The 26,261-nt window shown below is 49.7% G+C and overlaps 9 protein-coding genes across 9 annotated transcripts; 6 read left to right on the top strand and 3 right to left on the bottom strand.

Moving 5' to 3' along the window:
* Positions 1-574: 574 nt before the first annotated feature.
* Positions 575-2,702, top strand: DEU56DRAFT_916083 (major facilitator superfamily domain-containing protein; the record flags this gene model as incomplete). Its single annotated transcript, XM_041357826.1, has 12 exons — positions 575-814; positions 871-1,059; positions 1,115-1,208; positions 1,258-1,371; positions 1,424-1,739; positions 1,787-1,794; positions 1,854-1,886; positions 1,941-2,065; positions 2,124-2,212; positions 2,262-2,351; positions 2,401-2,467; positions 2,520-2,702. The coding sequence occupies 12 exons, from the start codon at positions 575-577 to the stop codon at positions 2,700-2,702; spliced, it is 1,548 nt and encodes a 515-aa protein (XP_041204946.1).
* Positions 2,703-3,734: 1,032 nt separating this feature from the next.
* DEU56DRAFT_959627 (Alpha/Beta hydrolase protein) lies at positions 3,735-6,423 on the top strand (the record flags this gene model as incomplete). Its single annotated transcript, XM_041359309.1, has 16 exons — positions 3,735-3,918; positions 3,970-4,073; positions 4,126-4,184; positions 4,242-4,296; positions 4,346-4,576; positions 4,631-4,652; positions 4,702-4,773; positions 4,827-4,908; positions 4,963-5,173; positions 5,226-5,257; positions 5,308-5,538; positions 5,599-5,619; positions 5,678-5,685; positions 5,741-5,870; positions 5,919-5,940; positions 5,998-6,423. 16 exons carry the CDS (start codon positions 3,735-3,737, stop codon positions 6,046-6,048), a joined length of 1,515 nt encoding a protein of 504 aa, XP_041204945.1. The 3' UTR covers positions 6,049-6,423.
* A 679-nt stretch (positions 6,424-7,102) lies between these two features.
* Positions 7,103-8,681, top strand: DEU56DRAFT_758924 (uncharacterized protein; the record flags this gene model as incomplete). The annotated part of the gene is made up of 6 exons (XM_041350275.1): positions 7,103-7,122; positions 7,192-7,210; positions 7,241-7,306; positions 7,461-7,714; positions 7,805-8,016; positions 8,266-8,681. The coding sequence occupies 6 exons, from the start codon at positions 7,103-7,105 to the stop codon at positions 8,679-8,681; spliced, it is 987 nt and encodes a 328-aa protein (XP_041204944.1).
* Positions 8,682-9,333: 652 nt separating this feature from the next.
* On the top strand, positions 9,334-11,468 carry DEU56DRAFT_743052 (major facilitator superfamily domain-containing protein; the record flags this gene model as incomplete). Its single annotated transcript, XM_041348982.1, has 12 exons — positions 9,334-9,576; positions 9,638-9,826; positions 9,882-9,975; positions 10,028-10,141; positions 10,195-10,510; positions 10,559-10,566; positions 10,617-10,649; positions 10,705-10,829; positions 10,888-10,976; positions 11,029-11,118; positions 11,168-11,234; positions 11,286-11,468. The coding sequence occupies 12 exons, from the start codon at positions 9,334-9,336 to the stop codon at positions 11,466-11,468; spliced, it is 1,551 nt and encodes a 516-aa protein (XP_041204943.1).
* A 2,393-nt stretch (positions 11,469-13,861) lies between these two features.
* DEU56DRAFT_542193 (kinase-like domain-containing protein) lies at positions 13,862-14,955 on the top strand. Its single transcript, XM_041346717.1, has 2 exons — positions 13,862-14,656; positions 14,713-14,955. Exons 1-2 carry the CDS (start codon positions 13,888-13,890, stop codon positions 14,784-14,786), a joined length of 843 nt encoding a protein of 280 aa, XP_041204942.1. The 5' UTR covers positions 13,862-13,887; the 3' UTR covers positions 14,787-14,955.
* Positions 14,956-15,718: 763 nt separating this feature from the next.
* Positions 15,719-16,766, bottom strand: DEU56DRAFT_542297 (uncharacterized protein). Its single transcript, XM_041346718.1, has 4 exons — positions 16,689-16,766; positions 16,272-16,640; positions 16,026-16,219; positions 15,719-15,967 (listed from the first exon to the last, which is right to left on the bottom strand). Exons 2-4 carry the CDS (start codon positions 16,348-16,350, stop codon positions 15,839-15,841), a joined length of 402 nt encoding a protein of 133 aa, XP_041204941.1. The 5' UTR covers positions 16,351-16,640; positions 16,689-16,766; the 3' UTR covers positions 15,719-15,838.
* Positions 16,767-16,961: 195 nt separating this feature from the next.
* Positions 16,962-19,138, bottom strand: DEU56DRAFT_916078 (uncharacterized protein; the record flags this gene model as incomplete). Its single annotated transcript, XM_041357825.1, has 5 exons — positions 16,962-17,196; positions 17,251-18,259; positions 18,313-18,569; positions 18,618-19,025; positions 19,071-19,138. 5 exons carry the CDS (start codon positions 19,136-19,138, stop codon positions 16,962-16,964), a joined length of 1,977 nt encoding a protein of 658 aa, XP_041204940.1.
* Positions 19,139-20,433: 1,295 nt separating this feature from the next.
* On the top strand, positions 20,434-23,173 carry DEU56DRAFT_982951 (uncharacterized protein; the record flags this gene model as incomplete). Its single annotated transcript, XM_041359921.1, has 2 exons — positions 20,434-22,479; positions 22,535-23,173. The coding sequence occupies 2 exons, from the start codon at positions 20,434-20,436 to the stop codon at positions 22,991-22,993; spliced, it is 2,505 nt and encodes an 834-aa protein (XP_041204939.1). The 3' UTR covers positions 22,994-23,173.
* Positions 23,174-24,848, bottom strand: DEU56DRAFT_822568 (Alpha/Beta hydrolase protein). The gene is made up of 10 exons (XM_041354157.1): positions 24,675-24,848; positions 24,524-24,624; positions 24,322-24,473; positions 24,190-24,274; positions 23,910-24,140; positions 23,783-23,861; positions 23,708-23,730; positions 23,572-23,655; positions 23,446-23,520; positions 23,174-23,396 (listed from the first exon to the last, which is right to left on the bottom strand). Exons 1-10 carry the CDS (start codon positions 24,820-24,822, stop codon positions 23,268-23,270), a joined length of 1,107 nt encoding a protein of 368 aa, XP_041204938.1. The 5' UTR covers positions 24,823-24,848; the 3' UTR covers positions 23,174-23,267.
* Between the last annotated feature and the right edge of the window lie 1,413 nt (positions 24,849-26,261).

The raw sequence follows: 26,261 nt of genomic DNA, 5'->3' as shown, positions 1-26,261 counted from the left end.
TGGGACCTGGATGCAAGACTGCAAGGTCTGGCAGTGGTCTCCACATGTTAACTCTATCTTGACCAAGAGAGCTGCGGAGTTTGAAGCTGCCGGCACAGCCCGGAGCGTAGCGGCTGCAGTAAGTACACCTTCCCGCGCGCAACACTGTGAGAAGCAGGTGTGCCTATTGTTGGCAAGCGAGAAAGGCGATGGTACTAGTGCGACTGGGAAGCGCAATGGTAAGCACATCATTGCAAACAGTAGCGGCTAACTATGGCAGTACTGTACTACTAGTGAAATCTGCTTGCCTCCTTAGCACCAGACTTGCCGTTACTAACCTCCAGTTTTTACGTTCATTGTCACGATGATGACAGCCTACATGGCAACACCCCTCTGAACTCGGATCGCGACTTTTGGGGTGACAAGTGGGTGCTGAGTCCAACCAATCAGAACGGCGCCTGTCAAAGCACAATTGTACAATGCTGTAATACAGTGTAATACCTGGTCAGTCACGTCTACTATTTAACAACCGATCTCCGGGCATGGCTTATCCTCCCATCGTCCGAGTTTTTTCTGCCTACTGCAGCGCTGGTCAATGTCGAGCTCTCCTCCAGGAATAGGTCTTGTCGAGACCTCCCATGCTCACGTACCAGACCGTGATGATACGAACGACCTTCATCTTCCCCAGCTCCACGGCGTGTCTGCCACCCCAGATGATAACCTCGAGGAAAAAAATTTGGACAAACTTGAACAGCCACCAGAAGATGAATGGCAATGTGACCCAATCAACCCCAGGAATTGGCCTCCGGCCAAAAAATGGACAACCACTGCAATCGTCAGTCCGTCCCTCGCGATATCTAATCATGAGGTTTAATTTTCGTTTCCTATCAGGTTGCGCTCTACACTTTTGTTACTCCGTTAGCTAGTTCTATCATGGCGCCTGGTTTGCCTGACCTGGCCATAAAATATGGCATAACTAACCCAACGGTCACAGCGTTGACTCTCAGCATCTTCCTTCTGTCATTCGCCATCGGCCCCTTATTTGCCGCACCGTTGTCTGAAGTATACGGTCGTGTGTGGGTGCGTCGTCTTCTGCCTTGAGACCCTTGGAATCGTCTGCCTGAACCAGTTCAAGGTGCTCCACATAGCGAACCTCTTCTTCCTCGCGTTTAATCTCGGCTGTGCTTTTTCACCCAACACTGCATCTTTCATCGTCTTTCGGTTGCTAGGTATGTCATGGAATCGCTGGATTCACATCTTTGCTTACTCTATGACAAGCTGGTTTTGCGGGGAGCGCGCCCATAGCATGCGGTGGAGGTGTCATCAGCGACCTCTTCTCTGAACGTGAACGTGCTTCAGCTATGGCACTATACAATATAGGACCATTGATAGGTGCGTTTCACACTCTGCATCTTGCCACAAGTTCAGGCTCAGATCTGAGAAGGTCCCGCCGTCGGCCCTGTTATGGGAGGTTTCATGGCAGAGTCGGTCGGCATACAATACGATTTCTATGTTGTCGTCGCGATCTGTGGTGTCGCTGCAGTGCTTGGAATCCCTCTCATGAGAGAATCCTATGCACCAGTTATCCGCCTTCGTCGTGACAAATTGTCTCCGGATCTCGAAAAGGTGGCCGAAGGACATCCTGCTTTCGCCGCACACCACATGAATAAATGGGCTTACTTATGGATCAATCTCAAACGACCCGTTATCCTTTTGACCCGGAGTTTTATATGTTTCATCCTAAGCTTATACATGGCTCTGTAAGTTTCATTTAACATCACGTGGCTAACTGATGTCATATATTTAGGATTTATGGTCTGTACTTATCGCCCTACACCGAGTTATGCTGGATGTGGACTGAAATCGACTATCAGGTATCTACTACTTGATGTTTGCTACATTCCCCAGTAAGATCATGTTCACCCAGTACTACGGGAACGATTACTAAAAACTTGCACCAGATCTCTTTTCGGAAGTGTACCACTTCAGCACCGGAATATCGGGTCTGACATACATTGGACTTGGCTTTGGATTCATATCCGCCACCATTTTCGGCGTCAAACTTTCGGGCAAGATTTACACGCACGTATGTCAGGACTGCCTACTACTCTCGCCACATTAGCTGAATCATATCTCATATGTAGCTTGCTGCAAAAAATGGAGGAAAGGGTAAGCCAGAGATGCGCGTGCCAGCTCTGATATTCGGCTCGTTGTTCACCCCAGTGGGATTACTGTGAGATGGACCCTTTTTTCTTTGCTGTTCCTAATTTGACCTATGTCAGTTGGTATGGCTGGTCTGCTCAAGCCGAGCTCCACTTCATGATGCCAATCACCGGAACCGCCATCTTTGGGTTTGGACTGATGACGACCTTGTGGGTGTGCTTCGTATCATAGCACCGTTCACGGCTAACCTTTTTGAAGTCTCCCAATTCAACTATACCTCGTAGATACATTTACCTATGCTGCAAGCGCGACCGCAGCCGCTTCTGTGGGTTTTCACTAACCTAAATCTGGTTAGCGTTCACTGAACGCATCACTAGACGTTCCGCTCACTGCTCGCGTTCGCATTCCCTCTCTTTGGACAACAAATGTTCAACGCACTCGGTTATGGGGGAGGCAACTCCCTTCTTGCAGGTCTTGCGATCGTCATTGGTATACCCTTCCCCATCTGGATATATTACGCTGGTGAACGTATACGTGCAAGGAGCTCTTTTACTCATTGATTTTATGGGTTTCCTTATTAGATGTGATTTTTTTTTTCTTCGATATGATCAAGTCATACGGGAGGAATTGGAGGTGCGCGTGGCACCACTGTTCCAAGGAGCGGACCAAGTATGAGCATTTGGTCATTGAACACGATTCCTATTATAAATTACTAATCAGTGGTACTTGTATGTTGGGAATGCTGCAGTGCCTTTTAATGTGGAGTCGACATGGACTGGCACACGTGACGACAGATGAAGTCGATGAGATAACTCACGCGTCCCTATCCCTCTACTTACCCTAACTATAGTCTCGAACTGGACTCTGAGACGAAACAGACTTCGTAAAGTACGAGGTAGTAGGCTGCACATTGGAGACAGCGGGAAGAGTGCGGTGTGAGATTCAACCGAGTGCGAGGCAAAAATTGTCCCAAAACTATAGTCTTCTTGTTGAGCAGGTTGTTGTTTCGCCGTCTGGACATGAGGATGGGACCGTGGCTGTAGCTAAGAGGTCGTGTGTTGCTGCACTGTCACTGAGGGCGCTTTCGCAGAGAGAAGCGCTATGTGGACCCTCTGGAGATTGAGATTCTGTTATGTATAAGTATAGCAGAACAAGGGACACGTAACATAGTAAGGCTACGGGCCATTGTGGCGCGCGAAGATGCTGCGCTTGGGGTCAGGTACACATTACTCACTTACGGTTCCTCGATGATAGCCGGAGCCGCCTTCTAGCCTATTACCTGCTAGTGGCCCATCACTCTAATTTCCGATATCTTCGATGGTCTTACAAATCATCTTTCATTTCACAATTGAAACACGGGGCTCCCCCATGGACCCCAAGGTCGGATAAATTCTGGGCTGCGCACCAAAAGAACTCGTGATGCTGTACGTTTCCTGCCATGGTGATCCCCATCGCATGCATGTGGTCCATCTGATTGTTCGCGTCCGCCATCACAGCGATGCCCATTCTAAATAAAAACCCCATGTACCGAAAACACCAGACGATTCGTTGTTTTCCCTTCACAGATTCAGATTCAAGCTTGCTCTACAGTGATGCGTCCTCCCACCGTGTTTGTGGTTCTACTCGCAGTGGTCGCCGCCAGCGCTCGTAGGATGACAAAGCATGAGATTAGTGAACGCCAACTCGAGGCGGCAAAGCGTTGGCAGACTAGCGGTCCTCAGAATTTAAAGCGCGGTGGTGTTCAGAATATCACATTCACGAACCCAAAGGCCTCAGGTTAATGAAGTGCTATAAGTTAACACCTCGGTCTGATCCATGTTCGTCCAGAATTTTACGTCGATGGCACATCAATCCCTCTCGTTGACTTCGACGTTGGTCCTAGCTGGGCAGGTCTTCTACCCATCAGCAACAGCCCTAACGAGACGCGTCAGGTGTGTATATGAGTGGTTTATGCATGGCTTCTGCTGACATCGGGACCGACAGCTTTTTTTCTGGTTTTTCCCTCCCGGCCCCGAAGGAAGTCTTGATGATTTGATTTTTTGGTGCGTCATCAGAAGCGACGTGATGTTGGTTGCTGACCTGACGCGTTCTACCTAAAGGACAAACGGTGGCCCTGGCTGCTCCTCCCTCAGAGGTTTGCTAGAAGAGAATGGAGTAAGCCTCTTTCTTTACGTAAATACTGGTGTAACTGAGCAGCTTGAAGCCTTTCAGTTGGTCTTTGGGTCAAGCCAGACCAACCGTGAATGAACACAGTTGGACCAACCTCTCTTCCGTCCTTTGGGTGGAGCAACCGGTTGGCACAGGGTTTTCTCAAGGCGTTCCGAACGCACAAAACGAGGACGATGTTGCTGCTCAACTCGTCGGTTTTCTGCAGCAGTTCCTTGAGGTCTTTTCAGAACTACAAGGCAAGAAGTTCTATTTATCGGGTGAAAGTGTAAGTTTGTCTCTCTCAGACAGTCTGTTCAAACGTCGTGCTCATTGTATCCAGTATGCTGGAGTATACGTCCCTTGTTAGTTGGACAGTACTTTTCTTTGGTCATATCTGAAAGGCCAACAAAGATATCGCGAACTATATCTACGAGAACCCCACTCTATTGGACCTCTCGTTGCAAGGGATATGGATCAATGATCGTAAGTAACATTTTGACTTGCTTTACTCTCGAGGACTTACACATGGAGATCAGCTTTAATCTCGTGGCTGGTGGTGCAACAGGAGATCCCTGCAGTGGACTTCGTGAACAAATACGCTGGTCTCTTCTCTTTTAAGTTTGTTCATTTCACTCGAACCTAGTTTGCAAGCTACTCACCGATAGGATCCAGTCAAACGTTCACAAAATATCTTGAGAAGAAGGCCGCGAAGTGCAATTACACTGGCTACATGGATAAGTACGTGACATACCCTCCAACAGGCCTTTTTCCTCTGCCAGGAGGGTCTATCAACCCTGTCGACGGCTGTGATGTCTGGCAAGACATTTTCGATGCCGCGTTGATTATCAACCCCGCCTTCAATATCTATCGTATCTGGGACACTGTGAGTCGAACAGAATTCGACCAGTACTATGCTAACTTATTCTTCACACAAGTATCCGATTCTATGGGATGTCCTAGGTTTCCCGTACGTCATTCAATCATTGACTCAATGCAGCTCAGCTGATGCGGATCTAGAGGTTCATTCGCACAGACGCAGTCTCCCATCTACTTTAATCAAACGGATGTGAAGATAGCTATCCACGCGCCCGTCAACACCGATTGGATGGATTGCACCAATATCAATGTATTCCCGAACGGAGACAGCAGCTTACCCCCTGCCTTCACCGTGTTGCCGAGTGTTATCGAGAAGAGCCAGCGGAGCGTCATCGTGCACGGTCTTGCGGACTTTATTCTCATTGCTGACGGGTATGACTTCGTTTGTAGCCTTCCTTTTCGTATATCCTGATGCGTGGTTCGATGACTTAGAGCAAGAATTGCCATTCAAAAGTAAGTGCGTTCTTGACCCGCGACAGTTATCCGTTCGATTGATAGGAATGTTTTGTAGCATGACCTGTGCGTGACTAATAATGTTTCATGTACGCTACCAGTCACTCATATTATTTTCAAGGGGGTGGTTTGCAAGGATTCCAGACGCCTATCGCCAAAGACAGCTTCATTGTCGATGGCGTGGGTGCCTTTGGGACGATGCACTCTGAGCGAAAACTGACCTATTACGAAGTAGTCCTGAGCGGACACATGTGAGTTCTCCGCACTATGCAGCGTCTCATTTCTAATGTCTTATGTAGGGTTCCGCAGTTTGCGCCAGTGGTAAGTCGAGAATGTTATCATGCAGACGTGATCTAATGCAAAGATCGATGATTTCAGGCCTCCTTCCAGATTATGCAGTACCTGATGGGCTTTAGGGACACGCCCTAGATAGATACGAACTAACCTCTTCGCACTGTTTGTGTCTTGCCACTGCATTTTCGCATCAGACCTGTACATCGGTATATTTTTCGGAGAGTAGGGGCACGGGTGCAAATGCAAGAGGAGGACAAAAGAATGTTGGGGTGTGGTGTAATAGTAGGATGGAAATGCTTGCAAAGGAGGGGGTTGTGTTCTCTACGGAAGGATATCTTGGGGACGAATCTGTGCTGCTTTGCCACGATATGGTGGCACCAACATCTATCATTGGGTATCGTCGACAATGTTATCCATAACAATATGAATGAGCATTATTCAACTGTAGAGAAGACCTGACAACTTGAACAACGTTCATAATGTGACAATGAACACTGACAAGCAGCAGTAGAAAATCCTGTGTCGCCAGACTGCCCCCTTGCCGAGGACCTGCTCACCTTGTTACTGGCACGGGAACTCATAGAACCACAAGTCGAATTGGGGTCGGATGTCTTCTCGGGAATCGGCTCTTATACGGTAGACTTTTAAGTTGGTCTGGACGGAAGTCCATGTGCATGTTTGGCACTGTTAGGAACAGAAGGTTTACATCATGTGACCGGCGCGTCTTGCAATTGGACGCGTCAATCAATTTCAAATCCATCCAATTGCGTGCATATCCAAGGGCCATCGATACGACATATGGAGTTATGAAGTCTGTGTGAATAAGTTATGCCTAGATCCTTCCTTGCAACGCCACACCAAGGATAAGAAGAATTAGCTCAGGATGTGCGCTTCCCGGCCGGTGGATGCGAATGTGGTCTCGAAAACATCAATCTATCTCAAAGCCATGAAGTCTATGATGGCTTTCCAGTTGACACCAAGTGACACGGTATGACATCTCCTACCTACCCCCGCAACCACTCCATATGTGGCAATTCATCTCTTTATTCATGTGCCGACAACCAAATAATGTCAGCCGCGGAGCCGTCACACTGTCCTACTATAAAAACAATTCTCAGTCCTGCTTCAGCCCTCCGTCCATTCTTTTTTCTCTACCATCTTCACAATCCTAATTTTTCGCGACCACATTATGCCGGATGTTCGAGCAAGGTATGTGGCGTGCGACTCGGCCTCGGAGTACATGGCATCCTACTGACACACTCATCTTTGCGCCACCAGCACGGCTCGACGCCACATGGTATGTTTCTTGTTTGTGGTATCCCTATAGGACAGAATACTGACGTTCTCCTGGTTTTGCTCAGCTCTGACAGCGAGCTTCCACTGGAAGCCACAGGTATGTTCTTTTCTCGCTGCGTTCCTACCTGCCTGCTAACCGACATCGACCACGCCCAGAAATTAATGGAAACTCCAGCGTGCACCAAGGTTCACGATTTGAAGACGCCACAAACTAGCAACATGATGACAATTGATGGAACAATACAATTCAGCTGCTGACCTTCACGGGCGTCGCTCGCGGCGTGGACGGCGCAGTGGATAGGACCTGGGTCCTCCTGACCCTCGTCAAGCTGCGTCTGCTGGCCACATTCGCAGGGGCTCTCAGGAGTCTGATACCTCTCCGCCCTGCTCACCTCCTCAGCATCTCCCTGGTCGGTTGCACTGGCCCGCACCGTGGCTTAGGCACCCCGGCCCACGTCAACTCAACACTCTCGCTGCTTCGTAAGTTCGGGCGCGAGATGAGAGGGTACGTTCCACTTTTATCTCCTGGCCTGCCGCTAACATCGCACCATCTTTAGGGTATCAGTGGTCGCTGACGTCCATGGTCGGGACCTAGTGGATGGCTCGGGACGTGGAATGTGGGCCCTGCTCTTGAAGCCGAGGACACCCGCCGGGTAGCTCAGTCTCCCGGTTGGGTTGAGGTCGCAGGTGTTGCTAACATTCCATCCCTTTCGCCCCTCAGTGCCCGCCAGGTCCGGGGTGGCGTCGTCACAAATAAGTCTGATTCCTCGGCGCCAATAGGCTCAAAGAGCCGAGTCGTCAGCGCGAGTAAGCCCACCCCGGTTTAACAAAACAAAAGTAACACATTGCCAACAAAAAAAAAAACACCTGGACAAGAGGAGAAAGGAATATCGCGACCCAGGTTCTGGGGAAAGGTGAGCACCTCTCCTTTCCTAATGTTTCTGGTTGTCGTCGAGACCGTTAGCATCAGCTCGAGACGCCATGCGTCGATATAGGACGACTCGTCATCCACTGTCATCGCATGGAGTCTCGATGCACTGATCTGACGCACGACAGTTGATTCCTCTGGTGTTCACAGAAAGACTGGAACAGATAAGTTGTACAATGACTCACTAAACCCGACTCGGATGTTGAAACGTTGGTACTTCATAGACACAGGTTTTAGTGCAGGGTGGGAGAGGCGGCTACAGATCTGGATGCAGAAGCCAGAACACACAGGCAGCCACAGGCGAACTGTTATAGGGCTTGGTATTCGGATTATCGGAGCACCACCTCCAAGAGGAGCATTTTTCTCGTTGTGCTGGGATGCTGACAAGTCTGGACTCGCGTTGAGCGGGATGGAGAGGGAAGTGGAGGTGCACGTTTTGGCCTGGACTAGAGCAGAATTAAGGAGTCACGATGTTGTGCATGTGTCACTGGCACAGAAAGTATGCAGTTACTGCTCATGCGTCATGGCAACGAGTTCTTGCTGAGCGATACGACGGGAAGAAAGCAAAAAAAAGTCGTCTCCCGTGACCAGATCACAGGCCTCTCTGCGCCCACTATAGGACGTCTCTAGAATTTTGGGGAGTCTAGGGCCTAGAAGTAGAATATTAGGTTCGGAACTATAATTAGGACTGATGGCAAATGTCAAAGATGATGCGGGGCGGAGCTTCAAACTACTGGCACTCCCCGAGCGTAAGTACGGGGGAACTTGTGAGGAACGACTAACTCCCAAGCTTCGTCTATAAAGCCTAGGAGAGACAAATAGTATGGCGCACCTGCTGGTGGCAAGCGAGAGGTCGACGAGGTGGGGGTAGCCGGATGAAGCGGTGATTGTAAGCCCATCATGACAATTCGCAAATAGCTAACTACTACGTATGCGCCCCACCTGCCAAGATTTGGCGCCAGGACGGCTTTCACTATGACAGCCTCGGTTGTTATCGAATTGACCAGCCAATCAAACGAGGCTTATCTTCAAGTTCTGGTCCGACTACCGCACCTGTCAAGGTATAATTGTCACGGTACAGTACTAGTGTAATACCTGCTCAGTCACCACCTTCTAATCTATATAATCAACAGTCGGTCCCCGGGCATGTCTTATCTTCACTGCGTCCAAGGTTTTCTTGCCTACAGCACTGGTCAATGTCGACCTCTCCTTCAGGAACGGTTCGTGTTGAGAGCCCCCATACTCACGTACCAAATCAGAATGATGCGGAGGACCATCATGATCATCTTCCCCAGCTCCATGGCGCCTCCACGATCCCAGACGACATCTTGGAGGACAAAATTCTGGACAGCCTTCAACAGTTAGATGACGAATGGCAACATGACCCAGTCAACCCCATGAATTGGCCTTCAGCAAAAAAATGGACAACCACTGCAATCGTCAGTTTTTCCGTCATAATCGGATATTTAATTATGAAGCCTAATTTCGGTTTCATATCAGCTTGCGCTCTACACGTTTGTAGCTCCGTTAGCAAGTTCTATCATGGCACCTAGTTTACCGGACGTGGCCATAAAATATGGGATAACCAATCCAACGGTCACAGCGTTGACTCTTAGCATTTTCCTTCTGTCATTCGCCATCGGTCCTCTATTTACCGCACCGTTGTCCGAAGTCTATGGTCGTGTGTGGGTGCGTCGTCCTCTTCATTAAGACCAGTGGAACTATCTGCTTGAACCAGTTCAAGGTTCTCCACATAGCGAACCTCTTCTTCCTCGCGTTTAATCTCGGCTGTGCTTTTTCACCCAACACTGCATCTTTCATCGTCTTTCGGTTTCTAGGTACGTCATGGAATTATTACTGCTGTCACAAATTCGCTTACTCTCTGCAAAGCTGGTTTTGCGGGGAGCGCGCCCATAGCATGCGGCGGGGGTGTCGTTAGCGACCTCTTCTCCGAACACGATCGTGCCTCCGCTATGGCACTATACTATATCGGACCCTTGATAGGTGCGTTTCACAATCTACCACCTTGACTCAAGTTCACACTTATCTCTCTCAAGGTCCCGTTGTCGGGCCCGTCATGGGAGGCTTCATCGCAGAGTCGGTTGGCGTACAATATGATTTCTATATCGTCGTAGCGATCTGTGGTGTCGCCGCAGTGCTTGGAATCCCTCTCATGAGAGAATCCTATGCACCAGTTATTCGCCTTCGTCGTCACAAATTATCTCCGGATCTCGAAAAGGTAGCCGAAGGACATCCTGTCTTCGCCGCACACCACATGAATAAATGGGCTTACTTATGGATCAATCTCAAACGACCCGTTATCCTTTTGACTCGGAGTTTTATATGCTTCATCCTGAGCCTATACATGGCTCTGTAAGTTTCATTTAATATTACGCGGCTAACTGATGTCATCTATTTCAGGATTTATGGTCAGTACTTGGCACCCTACAAAGAGATGTGGACTGAAATCATCTGTCAGGTATCTACTACTTGATGTTTGCTACGTTCCCCAGTAAGATCATATTTCCCCAGTATTATGGGAACGAATTTGACAAACTTGCGTTCAGACCTCTTTGCGGAAGTATACCACTTCAGCATCGGAATGGGAGGTCTGACATACCTTGGACTTGGCGTTGGATTCATATCTGCCACCATTTTCGGTGCCAAAATTTCCGACAAGATATACATACGTGTTCGTCAAGACTGCCTTCTACTTCGGCCGCATTAGCTGAAGCCCATCTCTTATGTAGCTCGCCGCAAAAAATGGAGGAAAGGGTAAGCCAGAGATGCGCGTGCCGGCTCTGATATTCGGTTCATTATTCGCCCCGGTGGGACTACTGTGAGATATCCATAAGCGTTATTTTTGCTACTCCCAATCTGACGTGCGTTAGTTGGTATGGCTGGTCTGCTCAAGCCGAGCTCCACTTCATGATGCCTATCATCGGTACCACTATCTTTTCATTCGGATTAATGACAACTTTGTGAGTGTGTCCTATACCATAGCACCGTTCGCGGCTAACCTCTTTGAAGCCTCCCAATTCAACTATACCTCGTTGATACATTTACCTATGCTGCAAGCGCAAGCGCAGCTGCTTCTGTGAGTTTCCCCACCCTAAATATCGTCAGCGTTCACTGAACGCATCATCAGACGCTCCGTTCGTTGCTCGCATTCGCATTCCCTCTCTTTGGACAACAAATGTTCGCCGCACTCGGTTATGGGGGAGGCAACACCCTTCTTGCAGGTCTTTCCATTGTCATCGGTATACCGTTCCCCATCTGGATATATTACGCTGGTGAACGTATACGTGCAAGGAGCTCTCTGTCTCGTTGATTTTGATATTCTCTTTCTTGATGTATTGTTATGATCGAGACGTAAATTTCTACAGACGCACTGTCACTCGGCGATGTAAATACTAGGCATCATTATCGCACCAGTTCATGGTTCGAGCCCTGGAGATGATCGTTTATGGCTGTACACCCTTATCTTAGGGCGGTCGACCTATACTTGTACGCTTCAGGCTAAGATTTTTCTGCGGCCTGGACAACGGCCGAGAGTGAGGACAGACATCTTGATGCAATCAGTGGAGGTAGGCCACTGAGTCTCGCATTCTCATCTTTCTGAACCTTTGAGCAGATCGTCAGTTTTCGAACGATGAGCGTATCATCATATTCTATGTCTTCCGCAAACTTTGCGACAGCACATCTTCGTCGAAAAGTTTGTGGATTTATCTTTCTTTTTCGGGCGCACGTTATACAGGACAAAGGTCATAGGTTGAGCCGTGTAGCAAAGCAACTACCTCTTTCAAAACACTTATGAAGGGCCAGCGGGGTTAGTCAAAGAATATCTCGAGTAGCTCAATATTTCCTGCTGACACGCATCGTGCACAATCGAGACGGGGATTAGCCGCCCACAGCGCTACGATGCAGTTGTTCCACGGTACAGCCGTTGATTAGTTCCATAGTGTATTCTGAATTCCTACGTAGAGTTACCCCACGGACGCAAACAACATCAGCTTTCAATTACCGACTCCCTCGAAACGTTGTCAACACACGATGATGTTAGCTACGTGCGATTGCTTGTTTAAAGGAAATGGACACCGAATCAAGAATAGTATACAGTCTACCCATCGGATCCAAATGGTGTCTAATCATTTTTCAACACGTGTAAAAGTCGAGTTTTCATGCCCGAGTGCTTGCAGTCTCACGGATACAATTAATCATTGTATTGCAGCACGAGGAAGGGTATGTAACAGAGGAAATAATGGATACAGCAAGTCCCAAATAAAGTAAAGGCTACAGACACGGATACTAACTAGTACATACATACCAGCAATGAAATGACACATGCTGAAAGTCTATGGTAATAGACTTACCCAAATAATGATAGCGACACAGCAGAAACGAAAGCAATGGAGAGGTAGCACGACTATGCGTATATGAGTCAGATAAATAATGTTTCTCGTAGGAGATCAGACTAGGGTCACCGTTGGCTCAAACGCAAACATCTAAACCAGCAACTGCACAGCTTAGAACGCCAATCACGGCAACACCGAGCATAACGCCCATACCACCACGCAAACTGCTCGATGCGCCGTTTGTACTGGTACTGCTGGCAGTTGGTGCAGTCACAGCTGTACTCGACGCCTGAAATTAGATGTAGCATTAGAATCACCGTCGCAGCCACGAAATGATAAACACGTGCAGATGTAGATGTAAATGTAGATGAAGTTGCTGCAACGACCTGAAGATCAGGATCCGGGTCTGTGCCTGTATTGGTAGCTGTTGATGTGGGAACCGCCTCAGTGGGCCTAGAAAGTGTTGTGACGGCATCCAACAATATATATCGCACAGGAGAGCCAAATTGTGGTGCAGCAGAGGCTATGGTGGTGGGTTAAGCGCAGGTACAAAGAACGTACAGCGGCGTGTATGGCGTGCACAGTGTCGAGCAGTTCTTTCTCGACGACGCGCAGTGCATTTAGCAGGTAGGATAGTTGTGTGGCAAGGACTATGATGACTGGTTGGTGTGCGGGCATGTCACGGGGACGCAGCTGGTGAGTAGACTATTGAGGTTATCTGTATGAGCGTGCAGTGCACATATATGCAGTGCTGTGGCATAATTCTCGGAGCTGTAGGTGGCTACACGCATGAGGGTGGGAGGAGCTCTTCACAGAGGTCGTCATCGTCCATTCCATCCGTTTCGGATGTCGCCGATACTGGCGAAGAGGATTGGACTGGGCATGGCAAAGAGAGAGATGAGGGAGGTACGGATGAGATCGTGCAAAGAGATACGAACGTCGTTGAATTTGTTAGACCAATGGGACGCGTGGAATCCACAAGGACAAGAGCCTTCCAGTCATATTTGGCAACAACTAGTGTGGTCTGGGAGCACGTGATCCCCGGGCTTACAACTCCCGGAATCCAGACGAGATGATGCCCTCTTGCAAGTTGACCGTTGCAATGTTGAATCTCCGTGAAGCGTGATGTCCTGCCTGTGGATATCTAAATTTCAACCAGTTCCACGAACCACGAAGCCTGCTGCTTTATTCCCACATTTCAATCCCCCACTGCGCGGCCCGCATCCTCCCCCACGTCTGTTTTCCTTCCCCGAATGGTTCTGCTGGATTTTCGATACCAGTGATACTTTGTTGCCCTCTCCCTTCGACATTGATGGACCCAAACCGCAGGTATTTGTTTCTGTGTGAACTGGTTATTTTGAGTTAGTCATCTGATCAGGCTTGTAGTGCTATTCCATGCATGCCTCTACCATTGAGATGCAGTCGCCTCGGTTTCTTCCTGCAGAAATTCCCCCAATGGTGAAGCAATCAAGGAGCAGGATAAGACAGATGTCGTCTAAGAAGATACAGTGGATCCGTGTGCACAGAATTGCCCCCGACACTATTGCCAAAGTGCACTTGGATGCTCATGAAGCCATCACGGAGGCGATCAACCTGAGTATGCTTCGGGGCATGACGACTATTCCTGTTCCTCAGGTGCGACAAGTCGTTGTGAACTCCTCCTCCAACACCTACATAATCATGGAGTATGTCGACGGCGAGACACTAGCCAGCTGCTGGCATCGTCTTTCTCTTCTCTCAAAGCTTCAAATTGCTTGGACCCTGCGTGGTTACGTTGGACAGCTTCGCCGTCTGCGCAGGTCTGTTCCAGGTACCCTTGATGGGGCCGCATGCACGGGACTGCTCTTCACCGACTACGGCGCAGGTCCATTCACTTCTTATGACGAGATGACAGCATGGTTCAACCACAAGTTGGATGTGTCTCAGCGGATGAAACACGCGCCCCCTGATGCTCCTCGTTTCGATAACTCATGGCCACTAGTCTTCACGCACCAGGACTTGTGTCCTAGGAACATTATGTTGGCGCGCGACGGCAAGGTGTATATGGTGGATTGGGAAGGATCTGGATTTTACCCTTCTTGGTTCGAGTATGTCGGCATGCGCTCTGATGTACACTTCAAGTCACGCTTGTGGGATATTCTGATCCCTTGGATCTCGCATTCCGGTCAGTAATTCCTTGAACGAATAGCTACTCTGTGGCTAATTGTTCCTCCACTTCAGTTTGTACACGAAAGCGCATAGACGAGTACTGGAGAAATATTGTCTGGGCGGTCAAAGTAGGTGTTGCCATGTAGTAGTTTGAGTAACGGCGTGCAAGGCGATCTTTCTTGCATATGACGCACTCCCGAACCACCAGGACTTTGACTCGATAACATCTGATGTGAAGTCCACTGCTGAGACTAGAACTGATTTCTACAATCGCAGTCTGACGAGTTGCAGATATGTCGTTGTTGGAGTGGCATTGTCACTTCAGCCAATCACCGAGTCTCGAGAGTGATGGCCAATATGGTCGCCATTGAGAATAATGGTGCAAGGCGGCTCAGTCGAGCACGCTGGCAGGGGAGATGGTGGCCCTCAGGCTGATACTAAACTCAATTGTCATGGTATGTTCATGCACGGCATCTCATTGCACTCTGCACTGGCCTTAGAGTCTTGACTTCGTTTCAACACCAATCTGCGCCTTCTGAGTGCAGCTCGTGGATGGTATAGTAACCCTAACGGCGCCCTGCTTCATCATTGTCAATGGTGTCTCGGTTGACCTCCTCGTTGTATCATATAGCTCAACCTAGCTTAAGGTCGTTTGTTTAAATGTTTAAATTATCAATACGACCAAGCACCGCCAATAACGTCAATGCCATTTCAATTATCAGAGGGCCTTGCCATCGCAGGGTTACCTGTCCTCTTTTTGGGTGTCGCACTCCGCCAGGTGGTTATATTGTATTGCGGATCCAAATGGTGTCTAATCAATTTTTAAACACGTGTAAAAGTCGAGTTTTCATGCCCGAGTGCTTGTAGTCTCACGGATACAATTAATCATTGTATTGCAGCACGAGAAAGGGTATGTAACAGAGGAAATGATGGATACAGCAAGTCCCAAATAAAGTAAAGGCTACAGACACGGATACTAGTACTAGTACATACATACCAGCAATGGAATGACACATGCTGAAAGTCTATGGTAATAGACTTACCCAAATAACGATAGCGACACAGCAGAAACGAAAGCGATGGAGAGATAGCACGACTGTGCGTGTATGAGTCAGAGATAAATAATGTTTCTCAAGGGAGATCAGACTAGGGTCACCGTCGGCTCAAACGCCAACATCTAAACAAACAACTGCACAGCTCAGAACGCCAACCACACCCCACTCACGGCAACACCTAGCATAACGCCCATACCACCGCGCAAACTGCTCGACGCGCCGTTTGTACTGGTACTGCTGGCAGTTGGTGTAGTCACAGCTGTACTCGACGCCTGAAATTAGATGTAGCATCAGAATCACCATCACAGCCACGAAATGATAAACACGTACAGATGTAGATGTAGATGTAGATGTAGATGTAGATGTAGATGTAGATGACGTTGCTTCAACGACCTGAGGATCAGGATCCGGGTCCGTGCCCGTATTGGTAGCTGTTGATGTGGGAATCGCCTCAGACCCAGAAAGTGTTGTGACGGCATCTAATGCATGCAGCATAGGACGGCCAAATTGTGGTACAGCAGAGGCTATGGTTCTGGAGTAAGCACAAGCACAAAGAAACACAGCGGCTGAACATACCAGACATTGAAAACAAGCAGAGAGCTACGACGAACGCTGAGATGGCGGTGATGAACGTCGAGCGGAAAAGAAACATCATCTTGGCTTGCAAGTATGGTTGAAAGAACGAATAGGTAGAATGAATGAATGAACGGGAGGTGGAGAGCTCAAGGTATCGTTGCCAATTGAAGCTCTGTTATACAAAGAGAATAAAGGAAGGCGGCTCTGAGACTTATAAGTACGAGCAGTTACTGTGTGGTTGATGTGCTAGGCACTTGTTGACTCGCCTATATAGTCCCGGTACCCGCGACAAGACGCGTCATATTGGGAAATCACTGCTGGGAAGATGTATCATCGAGGAAAGGCACTGGTGTTTTCGAGGGAATGTTCCTGCTGATATTGGTGGGTGCAGACAACAGATGCCATGGGTACACCTACATAAAGGAGTTGTAGCGCTTGTCAACCCACACAGTCTTTGTATTCTTTGCCAAATTCCACGCGGGCGATTCATTCATCCCGAATACAAGGTTCATTTCTGACAAGGTGAGTCCCAAATATGGAAACAAGGCTGCGGCTGCAAACCCTAACCCTAGATCATGGTTTATTATTCAAGACGAGGATATTGGACTAGTTGATCTAATTGATAAAGCCAGAAAATAACATGGTAGTAAGCTAAGAATGCGCACTGTAAGAACAAAAAAAGGAGTAAACTCAATCGACATCGTCCATTACTCCTCCCGGACAAGACTGCTGCGGGTTATTTATCGTGACGAAAGTCACTCCCCCAGAATCACTCGATTGGCCTGATGCTTGCGAAGTATTGGGGGTGCAGGGCGGCTTCAACTTGCTCTTAGGTTTTGCGAACTTGCGCCTCTGCTGCCTACAGAAATCCCAAAGAGCATCAAGTGCATCGCAGAGGAAGACTTTACTTGGTCTTTCGGAGAGTCTTTGTCGTCAGTTCAGTCAGTCGATCAAAGAGGTGAGCGGGTGAGGAACCTACTCTCTCGTCATCTCATCCACTATATCCGGCACACCCATGAACGGCATCATCTCCAAAATAACAGTATACACCTTCAACAACAACGAAACCCCTCCCTTGATTGTTCGGCCCGCTTCTATCCAACCATCGAGGCGTGCCTTCAGGTTTGGACGGAAATCTTCCCGCAGGTCATCCAGTTCCGGATCTTGTATATCCATGTCAATGTATCCGAGCGGATCGGAATCGTCCATAGCCCCTTCCATCCCGGGGGGGAGAGGAAGCCCCATCATGAGTGCCGCCAGCGCCATCGGATGGGCGGTATCACTTGAAGGCGTCACCACAGCACCGACCCAGCGTTCTATCCGCCCTCGTCGCCCCAGTGCCTCCAGACGCAATGCTACGATCTCGGCGAGCTCCGTCTTATTGGCCTCAAGATCGATATGGCAAAATGCGCTCCGTACAGCGGCGCGTATGGCGTGCACAGTGTCGAGCAGTTCTTTCTCGACGATGCGCAGTGCATTTAGCTGGTAGGATGGTTGTGTGGCAAGGACTATGATGGCTAGCTGGTGTGCGGGCGTGTCACGGGGACGCAGAAGGTGGGCGTGGCTGGTGAGTAGACTATTAAGGTTATCTGTATGCGCATGCAGTGCACATATATGCAGTGCTGTGGCATAATTCTCGGAGCTGTAGGTGGCTACACGCATGAGGGTGGGGAGGAGCTCTTCGCAGAGGTCGTCATCGTCCATTCCATCCGCTTCAGATATGTCGCCGATACTTGCGAAGAGGATTGGACTGGGCATGATGGCAAAGAGAGAGACGAGGGAGGTACGGATGAGATTGCGCAAAGAGATGCGAACGTCGTTGAATTTGTTAGACCAATGAGACGCGTGGAATCCACAAGGACAGTTAGAATCGCTGCAAGCGGTGCCATCGGATTTTGCATCAGTGTCAGTGTAGTCTTCGCTGTGGTCTTCGTCATAATCAACATCATCATAGTAGTCATAGTCATCATCTTCGTCGTCGTCATCGGCTGGTGTCATGATGTAAAGGTCATGACAGTTTAATTAAGTCAGTGGAGCTTACGTTTTTGGCCACCGTAGAGTAATCGTTCGAGAGCCTTCCAGCCATATTCGGCGCGAATATCGTCGAGCATATCTGGAATAGTAGCCTTCTGACGCTTAGTGCCATCGGCAAGTATGACTATAAAAAGGTCGCGCCAAATCCAAAGCATGACACGCTCGAGGTTGTGCGCGCCGGTGAAATGGAAGGACTTGACGACCTTGCCGGAGGCACGTCTGATCTTTACAGAGATGTACATGTTCATGAAAGAACACTTGCATCTGAAACAAAATATAAGCCAGACCGATGAGAACTGCAGGATACCTTACCCGACGCGCGCGTTCCCGATCTGCTCGACCGCTTGAGACGCGTACAAGAGACAAGCATGGGCCTTTGAAAAGTTTGTACCGTACTCGTATACGACTCTCCAGATATCATTGAGCCAGTCGATGACGCTCTCGATGACTTCCGCAAGGAGTTCTTCTTTGCGCGACTGTTCTTTCACGTAAGAACGTTTGTTGTCGCGGGCGAGCTCATCAAGGAGTGAAGTGACCTCCATCTTTTTGGCTTTCAAGTTCAAGGACGGCATGTTGACATATTTCTTGTGCATACGTGCTGCTGATGCCAGAGTGCGGTTTGATTTCTCTTTAGAAACCACATTGAGGAGCGGTGCAAGCGAGCTCTCTACGAGAGCATACTGTTCATCAGGTGGAAGGGATTCGTATAGCAGGAGAAACCTGAAGTAATATGAGAATGATCATGGAAATGAAGGTAGAGCTTACTTTGCACTGGCTGAGCTGGACGCCATCAGATGGGACGATGAGCTTGGACGCCTTCCGTAATGTGACATATGCGCGTGACGATTATGTGACCATGTTTCCATTCTCTGCCAGGAATCCGACTTGTGGGTCAAACTTCTCGTGAGTGCAATAATGATGTTTCTGATTGAATTGACTGGTATGAACGTAGGAAATCACGATAGCCGCTAGCTAGGGCTGATAGCGCCTTCTGGTCTGCAGCTAGCCTAGGTACATAATGGAGGCACAGGTTGAATGAAATGATGTGATTGTACCCGGACCGGGCGTGTTTCCTTGCCAGGCTTGCCTCGAGGCAGCGCTTCCTATCACGGCCCTTACCCACCCCTACAGTCTGCTTGCAACGCAGCAAGCCACGTTGGAAACGCGCGTACGTTTGACTTGCGCACTCTTCAGCTCGTTATCTTCTCAGATCTAACCTTTGCTTTCTTCCCCCATCTACAGCCAGCATAACAAGTCATAGCGAGCTCAGATACAGCCCATGACAAGTCAACAGTCCCCACACAAACAAAGAAAAGTTCAAATGTATCCCGGGGTTCAAGGTCTGTAATGTTTATTTATTGCTCTGGTGCCTATTGTTCCCATCGCAGCCCCTTCTCAAAGTGTGGATCCGTCATCACCATCATGATTAGCATCACCCGGGCGTTCGTGCGTGCTGATACATCCTTCACATCGTTAATTTCACGTCTTTCTTCTCCTTGTACAATATTCACGCTTCTTGACCACATTCCATTGTTATTACAACCGTACCGGATCTTCTCTTATCCAATAACCACTTCAAACGCCCAAAACTGACTCTTTATATCAGGCTCGTCCCAGAACACACCACCTCGTGAGATGTCCCCATCTCCAAGACAAAGGACGATCAAGGCCCAATCCCTGCCTATCGTGCCCTCCGTCATGCAGATTTACGGAGCGGCAGCTCAGTCTGCGAATCAACGCCAGGCACAACAAGCTAGCCCCACCACTGCAAACATATCCCCGCAGTCAAAACGTACTTCTTCACCACCGGCCCTCACGCAGGTCGCACCCAATGTGACTAAACTCCCATCTCCACTCAATCAGCCTTCTCATCTCCGAGAAGAAGCAATCCAGGGGCACTATTCTCCCTCGGCTCCTATTCACTCACTCAACCAGCCGAACATGCACCAACCCCCACCTCCTCCTCAACATTCACTCAGCCAGCCCAACATGCATCAACCCCCTCCTCTCCCCCAGCACTCACTCAGTCAACCCAACATCCACGCCCACCTCATGAATCCGCAAATGGGTTACCCCCCGCCCTATTAACAGGGTCCCTCCTCCCCAGTTCTTAACACACTTCCATGCCATGGAGGAGAATTGGCATATGACAGAAGAGCTCATGGCAGAGATTGAGCGAGCGGACTATGCGCAGGCCCTGAGTCAGCAGCCGCCCGTGCCTGGAATGTCTGGCGTCGCCTACGCCGGTGGCGCAACGAGCGGCGCCGTTTATGTACGCGAGGTGCCGTCACCTCTCAAAGACCCCATCGGTGACCGCGTCCGTGCGAACGAACGATCCAGTCCAAAGGATGCCGACGGGCAAGGGAGCGGCGGCCTGCAGCGCTCCCGCTCCATGCGCGTTGTCGAACGCGAGAAGGAAGCCCAGCCGAGCGATACTGCTCGTGCCCGCGAGCGTCCTCTCCCGTCCAGTCAGACTGGGTCTCCGTCCTACTCACCCTTGGGGCACCCCCAGCAGCGTGTGCCCTCTCCTGAGCGCACTTCTCCCCCTTACCACACGCCTACCGGCTCGTCGGGCGGTGAGAGTGTGACTGCAGTGGACGTGGACTACGTCTCCTATAAGCGGGACTCGTATCAATCTAATGGAAGCTCCTCCCTTAGGCTTCCCAGTCCGCCGCCCACGGTGCGGAAAGCCAATGCCGCCGACAGCGCTCGTGTGACACCACCTGCGGTCAGCAAACTTGCCAGCAACACTCCTCCCTTGCAGGCCATGAAGACCCGAACTCCCGACAAGTCACTGCCTGTCCAAGAAGAACCAGAAGACGATATTGCAACCTCGAAGAACGACGACTATACTCAGGGGCATGAATATCATGAAGAGGACGAAGATACTCTCATCGAAAACGACCATGAATTCCCCGTCGACACTAACGGAGACCACGACGGAGAACTGGAGTCATACACCCCGCGCTCACCTACTGCCAGCTTACCCGAACCATATTCGGCCAGGCAATACGCCCCGCAGCCCGCAAATCAACGCCTCTCAAGCCTCACAAAGCATCACCGCAACGGCAGCACAGACAGACTAGGCCTCCGAAGCTTCGACACTGCCGTCTTTGAAAAGCCTCCCGTCAGACCTACTGAGGAGCGCCGTGAGTCGCCTGCACTTCCGGTGAGGCTGACGACTGAGCAGGTTGACTCTGTATCAGAGCATGATCTGCGGCACCAGCACAGCCGCACGTTTTCTGACACTCGTGGTGCAGAACAACAACAACATCAGAGCAACGGACGGCCACACCCGCTGCAAAACCAAGTCTACTCAGATGATCAGAATCACGATGATGCCGCAGCTGCCTATATATCGCATTACTTCCAAGCTCCTCGTCCAGTCGCACCTATACCGCCCACACCTCACAGCCAGACTGCTGCTCCGTCGCCATTGATATCTGGCATGCAAAGCATGCAAGCCAGCCCAGCACCTCCAGTAGGCTCGCCCTATCCCTACCCATTCTCGCATGTTCGGCGCAACAACACCTACTCTGGCTATCCCATACACACCGCGCCTTCGTCCAACTACGACCCCAACCATCCCTCAGTGATCGAAGAGCAACTCGCTCTCCAGATGCAGATGTACGCCCTGAACAACCACGCAGCATTATCCGACTCCACATTCTCGCCATCGTCGACGCCTTTCCCCGGCCCTGGATACAACCCATGGACGTTCCTACAAGCATCTCGTGCGTTCGGGGGAGGCGTACGGCCCCGGTTTGATTCTACTGCAACGATGAGTATCCAATCGAGCCCCAGCCACCAACCGGTCAGCCTTCCGTTCCCGACTAGCAGAGTCAAGCGGCGTCAGGCATCCTCGGATCTGCGGGTCCAGAGTACGAAGCGGAAGATCAAGCCGCCGCCTCGTGTGGATAGCACTCAGCCGCGGGATACGAGCCCAGAGCCGTACTCGTCTGGTGAGGAGACCGCTGGTGAGGAACGTTTCGAGGTTGCTGAGGAGGGTAACTGGGTGAATGGGACGGTGCTTGATGATGGCACTGAGTGGGTGGATGAGGATGAGGACGACAAGGATGATTTGTTAGACTTGGAGTATCACCCCAACTACGTCAACAACATCGAAAAGAGACGGAGGAGGTGGGATACACGGTGGGAGGCTCTGCAGCAAGCGGTGAGATGACTCGTTGTCAACTGCTATGGGTGGACCCTGACATTTGCCGTTGTAGTTCCAAGCGCTTGATTGCGAGACGGATACGACGATGGTCCTTCTCGCTGCACCCTCGCATTCTACAAAACTGCACGCGCTGACATCACGCTCCATTCGTCGTGAAATAGGGACACAATCTCCGAGCATGCACAATATACGAAACTCTTTCCGGGGCATCGCTGCTCGTCGACGAGCATCCCGCGCCAAGGGCACAACGCTGGTTGAGAGGCTCCTTAATTCGACTTCTTCCGGCGATGGTTCCGACGGCAGCTCAGAATCCCGCGAAGGCGACCTCAAGCGTGCACTTGAGACTGCGCTCGGCAGCCTTGGTGCCCTTCGCTCGATATACGACCACCGCGTCGCACGCTGGGAGGACGAGATGGGGCGCATCAGTGATGAGCGGGACCGCGTTGAGATGCTGCTCCGGCAGACTCTGGGTGTCGGTTTGCAGAACGGTAATGGCCTTCCTGACGCGTGACTTTTCGAATGTTGTGATCTACCCCGATGTATGCACTCCATATAACCCATACTGTCCTATGCTGTACTGTACCCATGTACGCTGTCCATGCTGTTTCCAGTAACTCCTCTTCCCACACGTCTAGATATGTTCATCGGGTGATGTACCTCCCCCTCATCCATGTATGTACATAATGCATCATGCTTGCTATTGCTATTATACACTTGTCCTTGAGTGTCTACCCTACGTTCCTGAGTCCTTGAATTGTGAATAAGTTTATGGAATAGGTCGTAGATTACAATTCGTCCGAGAAGACCCGCTGGGCTGGGGTGAGCGAATGCTCCAAGGTCTCCAACCATGCTCTGAGAATGCCATTGAATACTTGTGGGTACTCGAGGTGGGGCCAATGGGCGCCTTCCATCGTCTGCATTCGATTGTCACCGTAGTCCTTGGGAAAAGGTCATATCACGCACCTTGGTCGTCAGTTGTGGCAGGAACGCCGCAGATTTCAAGTAATTTGCAGCGAACACCCAGACTGCGACAGGATCCTGCGGTGACGTGCATGAGTAAGGGCTTGTATCTTTGGACAGATGACTCACATGTAGAGGTAAAACAGATAAGACGGGCTGGGGAATGGTGTAATTTCCTTGAGCTTGAGTAGATTGCCATGCTCCATAGCGGTTCTAAGCGTCTCATATTCAGTTAAGGTTGCGTTATGAGAAGATATCTACGTACTCCGCGAGTGTAGAATATGAGAGCTGTGGGGTATTGATTAGCCTAGTACAGTATCGAAGTAATTCTGTTCCGTACTATGGTCAAATTTCTGCATGCTGAATCGTTCGACAAAATAATCTTCATCATCCGAGGTGAAGAATGGGATTGAAGGAATCTAGTCAAAGGTTAGTACACTTCACCCTAGAACGAGGCCGAATATTACCTCCGTCACATTATCATACGCAGTGAGATAAGAACTTGTGCTTGTGAGGAAGCTATCTGGAGGGGCACTGTTTACTGTGCGCAAAGTCGCGCGTAGGCTTTTCCTGACATCCTTATTCAGTTCAGCGACGGCTTCTGCCGTGCGGTTCTCGAAGAAAACCTGGTAGGCTAGCTTGGGCATGACTGCTGAGAGCTGAGAGCTGTCCGCAAAGGGTCCAGCAGCGTGCAAATACTGGTCATGATGGTCAGGCAGGTAAATTGGGAAGCAGTGGTCTTTTTACCGGAACGGTCACGCCAACCAAGGCATAAAAGATATCAGGTCGTCTCCTCGCGGCCTCGTAGCAGACTTCAGCACCCCAGTCGTGACTATACAGATATCAGGTGAGTCGGGAGAGTTCCTCTACAAGACATACCCGAGACAAATAGTAGTTTCGATCCCAACATGTTCGAGAACACAAGTGAGATCGCCAGTGATATCGGCCAATGTACTGGACGACTGAACATCAGCGGGGTGCGTTGAACCTCCGAAACCACGAACGTCGATGGCAATCATGCGATACTCATCCTGGAGCAGATCAACATCGAAAGATATCGGCTGACAGAAGAGATACCTACCTTGAACTCGTCGATCTGGTACCCCCAGGAGCTCCAAAGACTGGGCCAGCCGTGAACCATGATGATGCTCTTTTCCGCGGTTGGGTTGACGTCTACATAATCTACGACCACGATAAACATCTTTGGCCAAGAAATGCACGTAAATGCGTACCAATTGTAATATTGACCTCCTCGTTCAGGGCGCGATCCACAGCTTTGCAACTAGTGGACTGGATAGCATATGCCCTTGGATTGAAGGCAGAAACTCCCGCCACAAATGAAAGGGAAAACGGCAGAGCGAGGCAGGTAGACCAATGCATTGGACGATAGTTCTGATAAGTAAGAGTTCATGGCGTCGACTAACTCGTATTGTACAAACTTCAACAGGGAAGATGCCGCTTGGAATTCTGCGCGCCTCCCATCGATATTCCCTGCAAGCATCTGGGCAAATTCCGGCGGATTGATCACAGGCCACGCTCTGATAGACTCCTGTAGGCAGACCAAATAGAATGAAGGCGAGTGCTAGCCAAGGCCTACAGAGGCTAGAGCATTACATTTACAACAGATATAATGAAGCCCAGTTGGCCGAAGTTCGAACTACAGTACACTATGTCATAATGTATGAGTTAGTAATGTATAAATCTCATATTGTATCGAGTTTTGGCAGCTCCCATCGTGGTTTGCGGGTAGACGCCCAAAAAATTGTATATTGTATAATGTATAGCCTTTGGAGGTCCAATATACACTATGAGATATGGTTTGTACCGAGTAGGACTACTATTGAGTTGCCGGAAGTTGATGCATAACAACGTTGTAAGATAAACAATTCTATAGTCATTCTAGTCCCAATGGTGCGCAGCCCTAAAAAACGCCAGCCACGTCCAAATCCCGCCCCATACAAGCGGAAACCAAAAACACCTCGTCAGAAAGATGGTCCTGCAACATCTACAAAGATTTCTGATACTAACGGGCGGAAGAATCTTACTTTGAACGACTGGCTGGTGGTGTTTGCATACATTGATGAACATCCAGACTTACCCCAGGATCGTATTGTTCAGCATTTCAAGACACGAAAAGAAGGGGTGCTTGAATTTACCCAAGCGACCCTATCGCGAAAATTAAAGGACCGCACGCACCTTGAGCAACGCATCGAGTCATACCCCAAGGCTCTCTCGAGTAAACGGCCACGTGTCGTTACCCGCCCTGATGTTGAAGAAGCACTTGTGGAATGGATCACAAGCATGGAGCAGAAGGGTGAGAGTTACACTGGAGCAATGCTCCGGGAGAAGCGGCGGAAGCTCGAAGAGAAGCTTGGTGTTCCAGAAGCAGAGCAGCTATTTGGTGATGGCTGGATAGCCCCTTTCTGCAAAGCATACAATATCAAAGAATACCGGCGTCATGGCGAGGCCGGATCAGTGGATTTAGAAGCAGTGAAACACGAACGGTTGCGGGTGGGACGTCTCCTGTCAACTTTCCCAGTGCGAGACCGCTGGAATTTTGATGAATCAGGTCTGTTTGCAAGGTAAGTCACTCACAAGTATTCAGTTCAAATTTCAAAAGGAACTAAAATGGATCAGGGCACCTCCTGATCGTGGCCTTGCTACACATCAAATGAGTGGGAAGAAAAAAGAGAAATTTAGGGTGACTCTTGGTTTTGCTACGAACGCAGATGGAAGTGAGAAGCTTCCACTTTTGTTCATTGGTTACTCCAAAATGCCCCGATGCTTTGGTGGCAAGTCACCACAGAGTGCTGGGTTTT

This window comes from Suillus clintonianus, assembly GCF_016758775.1.
Source record: "Suillus clintonianus strain FC179 chromosome Unknown DEU56scaffold_79, whole genome shotgun sequence".
NCBI lineage: Eukaryota > Fungi > Basidiomycota > Agaricomycetes > Boletales > Suillaceae > Suillus > Suillus clintonianus.
This window is presented reverse-complemented; position numbering and strand designations above follow the sequence as displayed.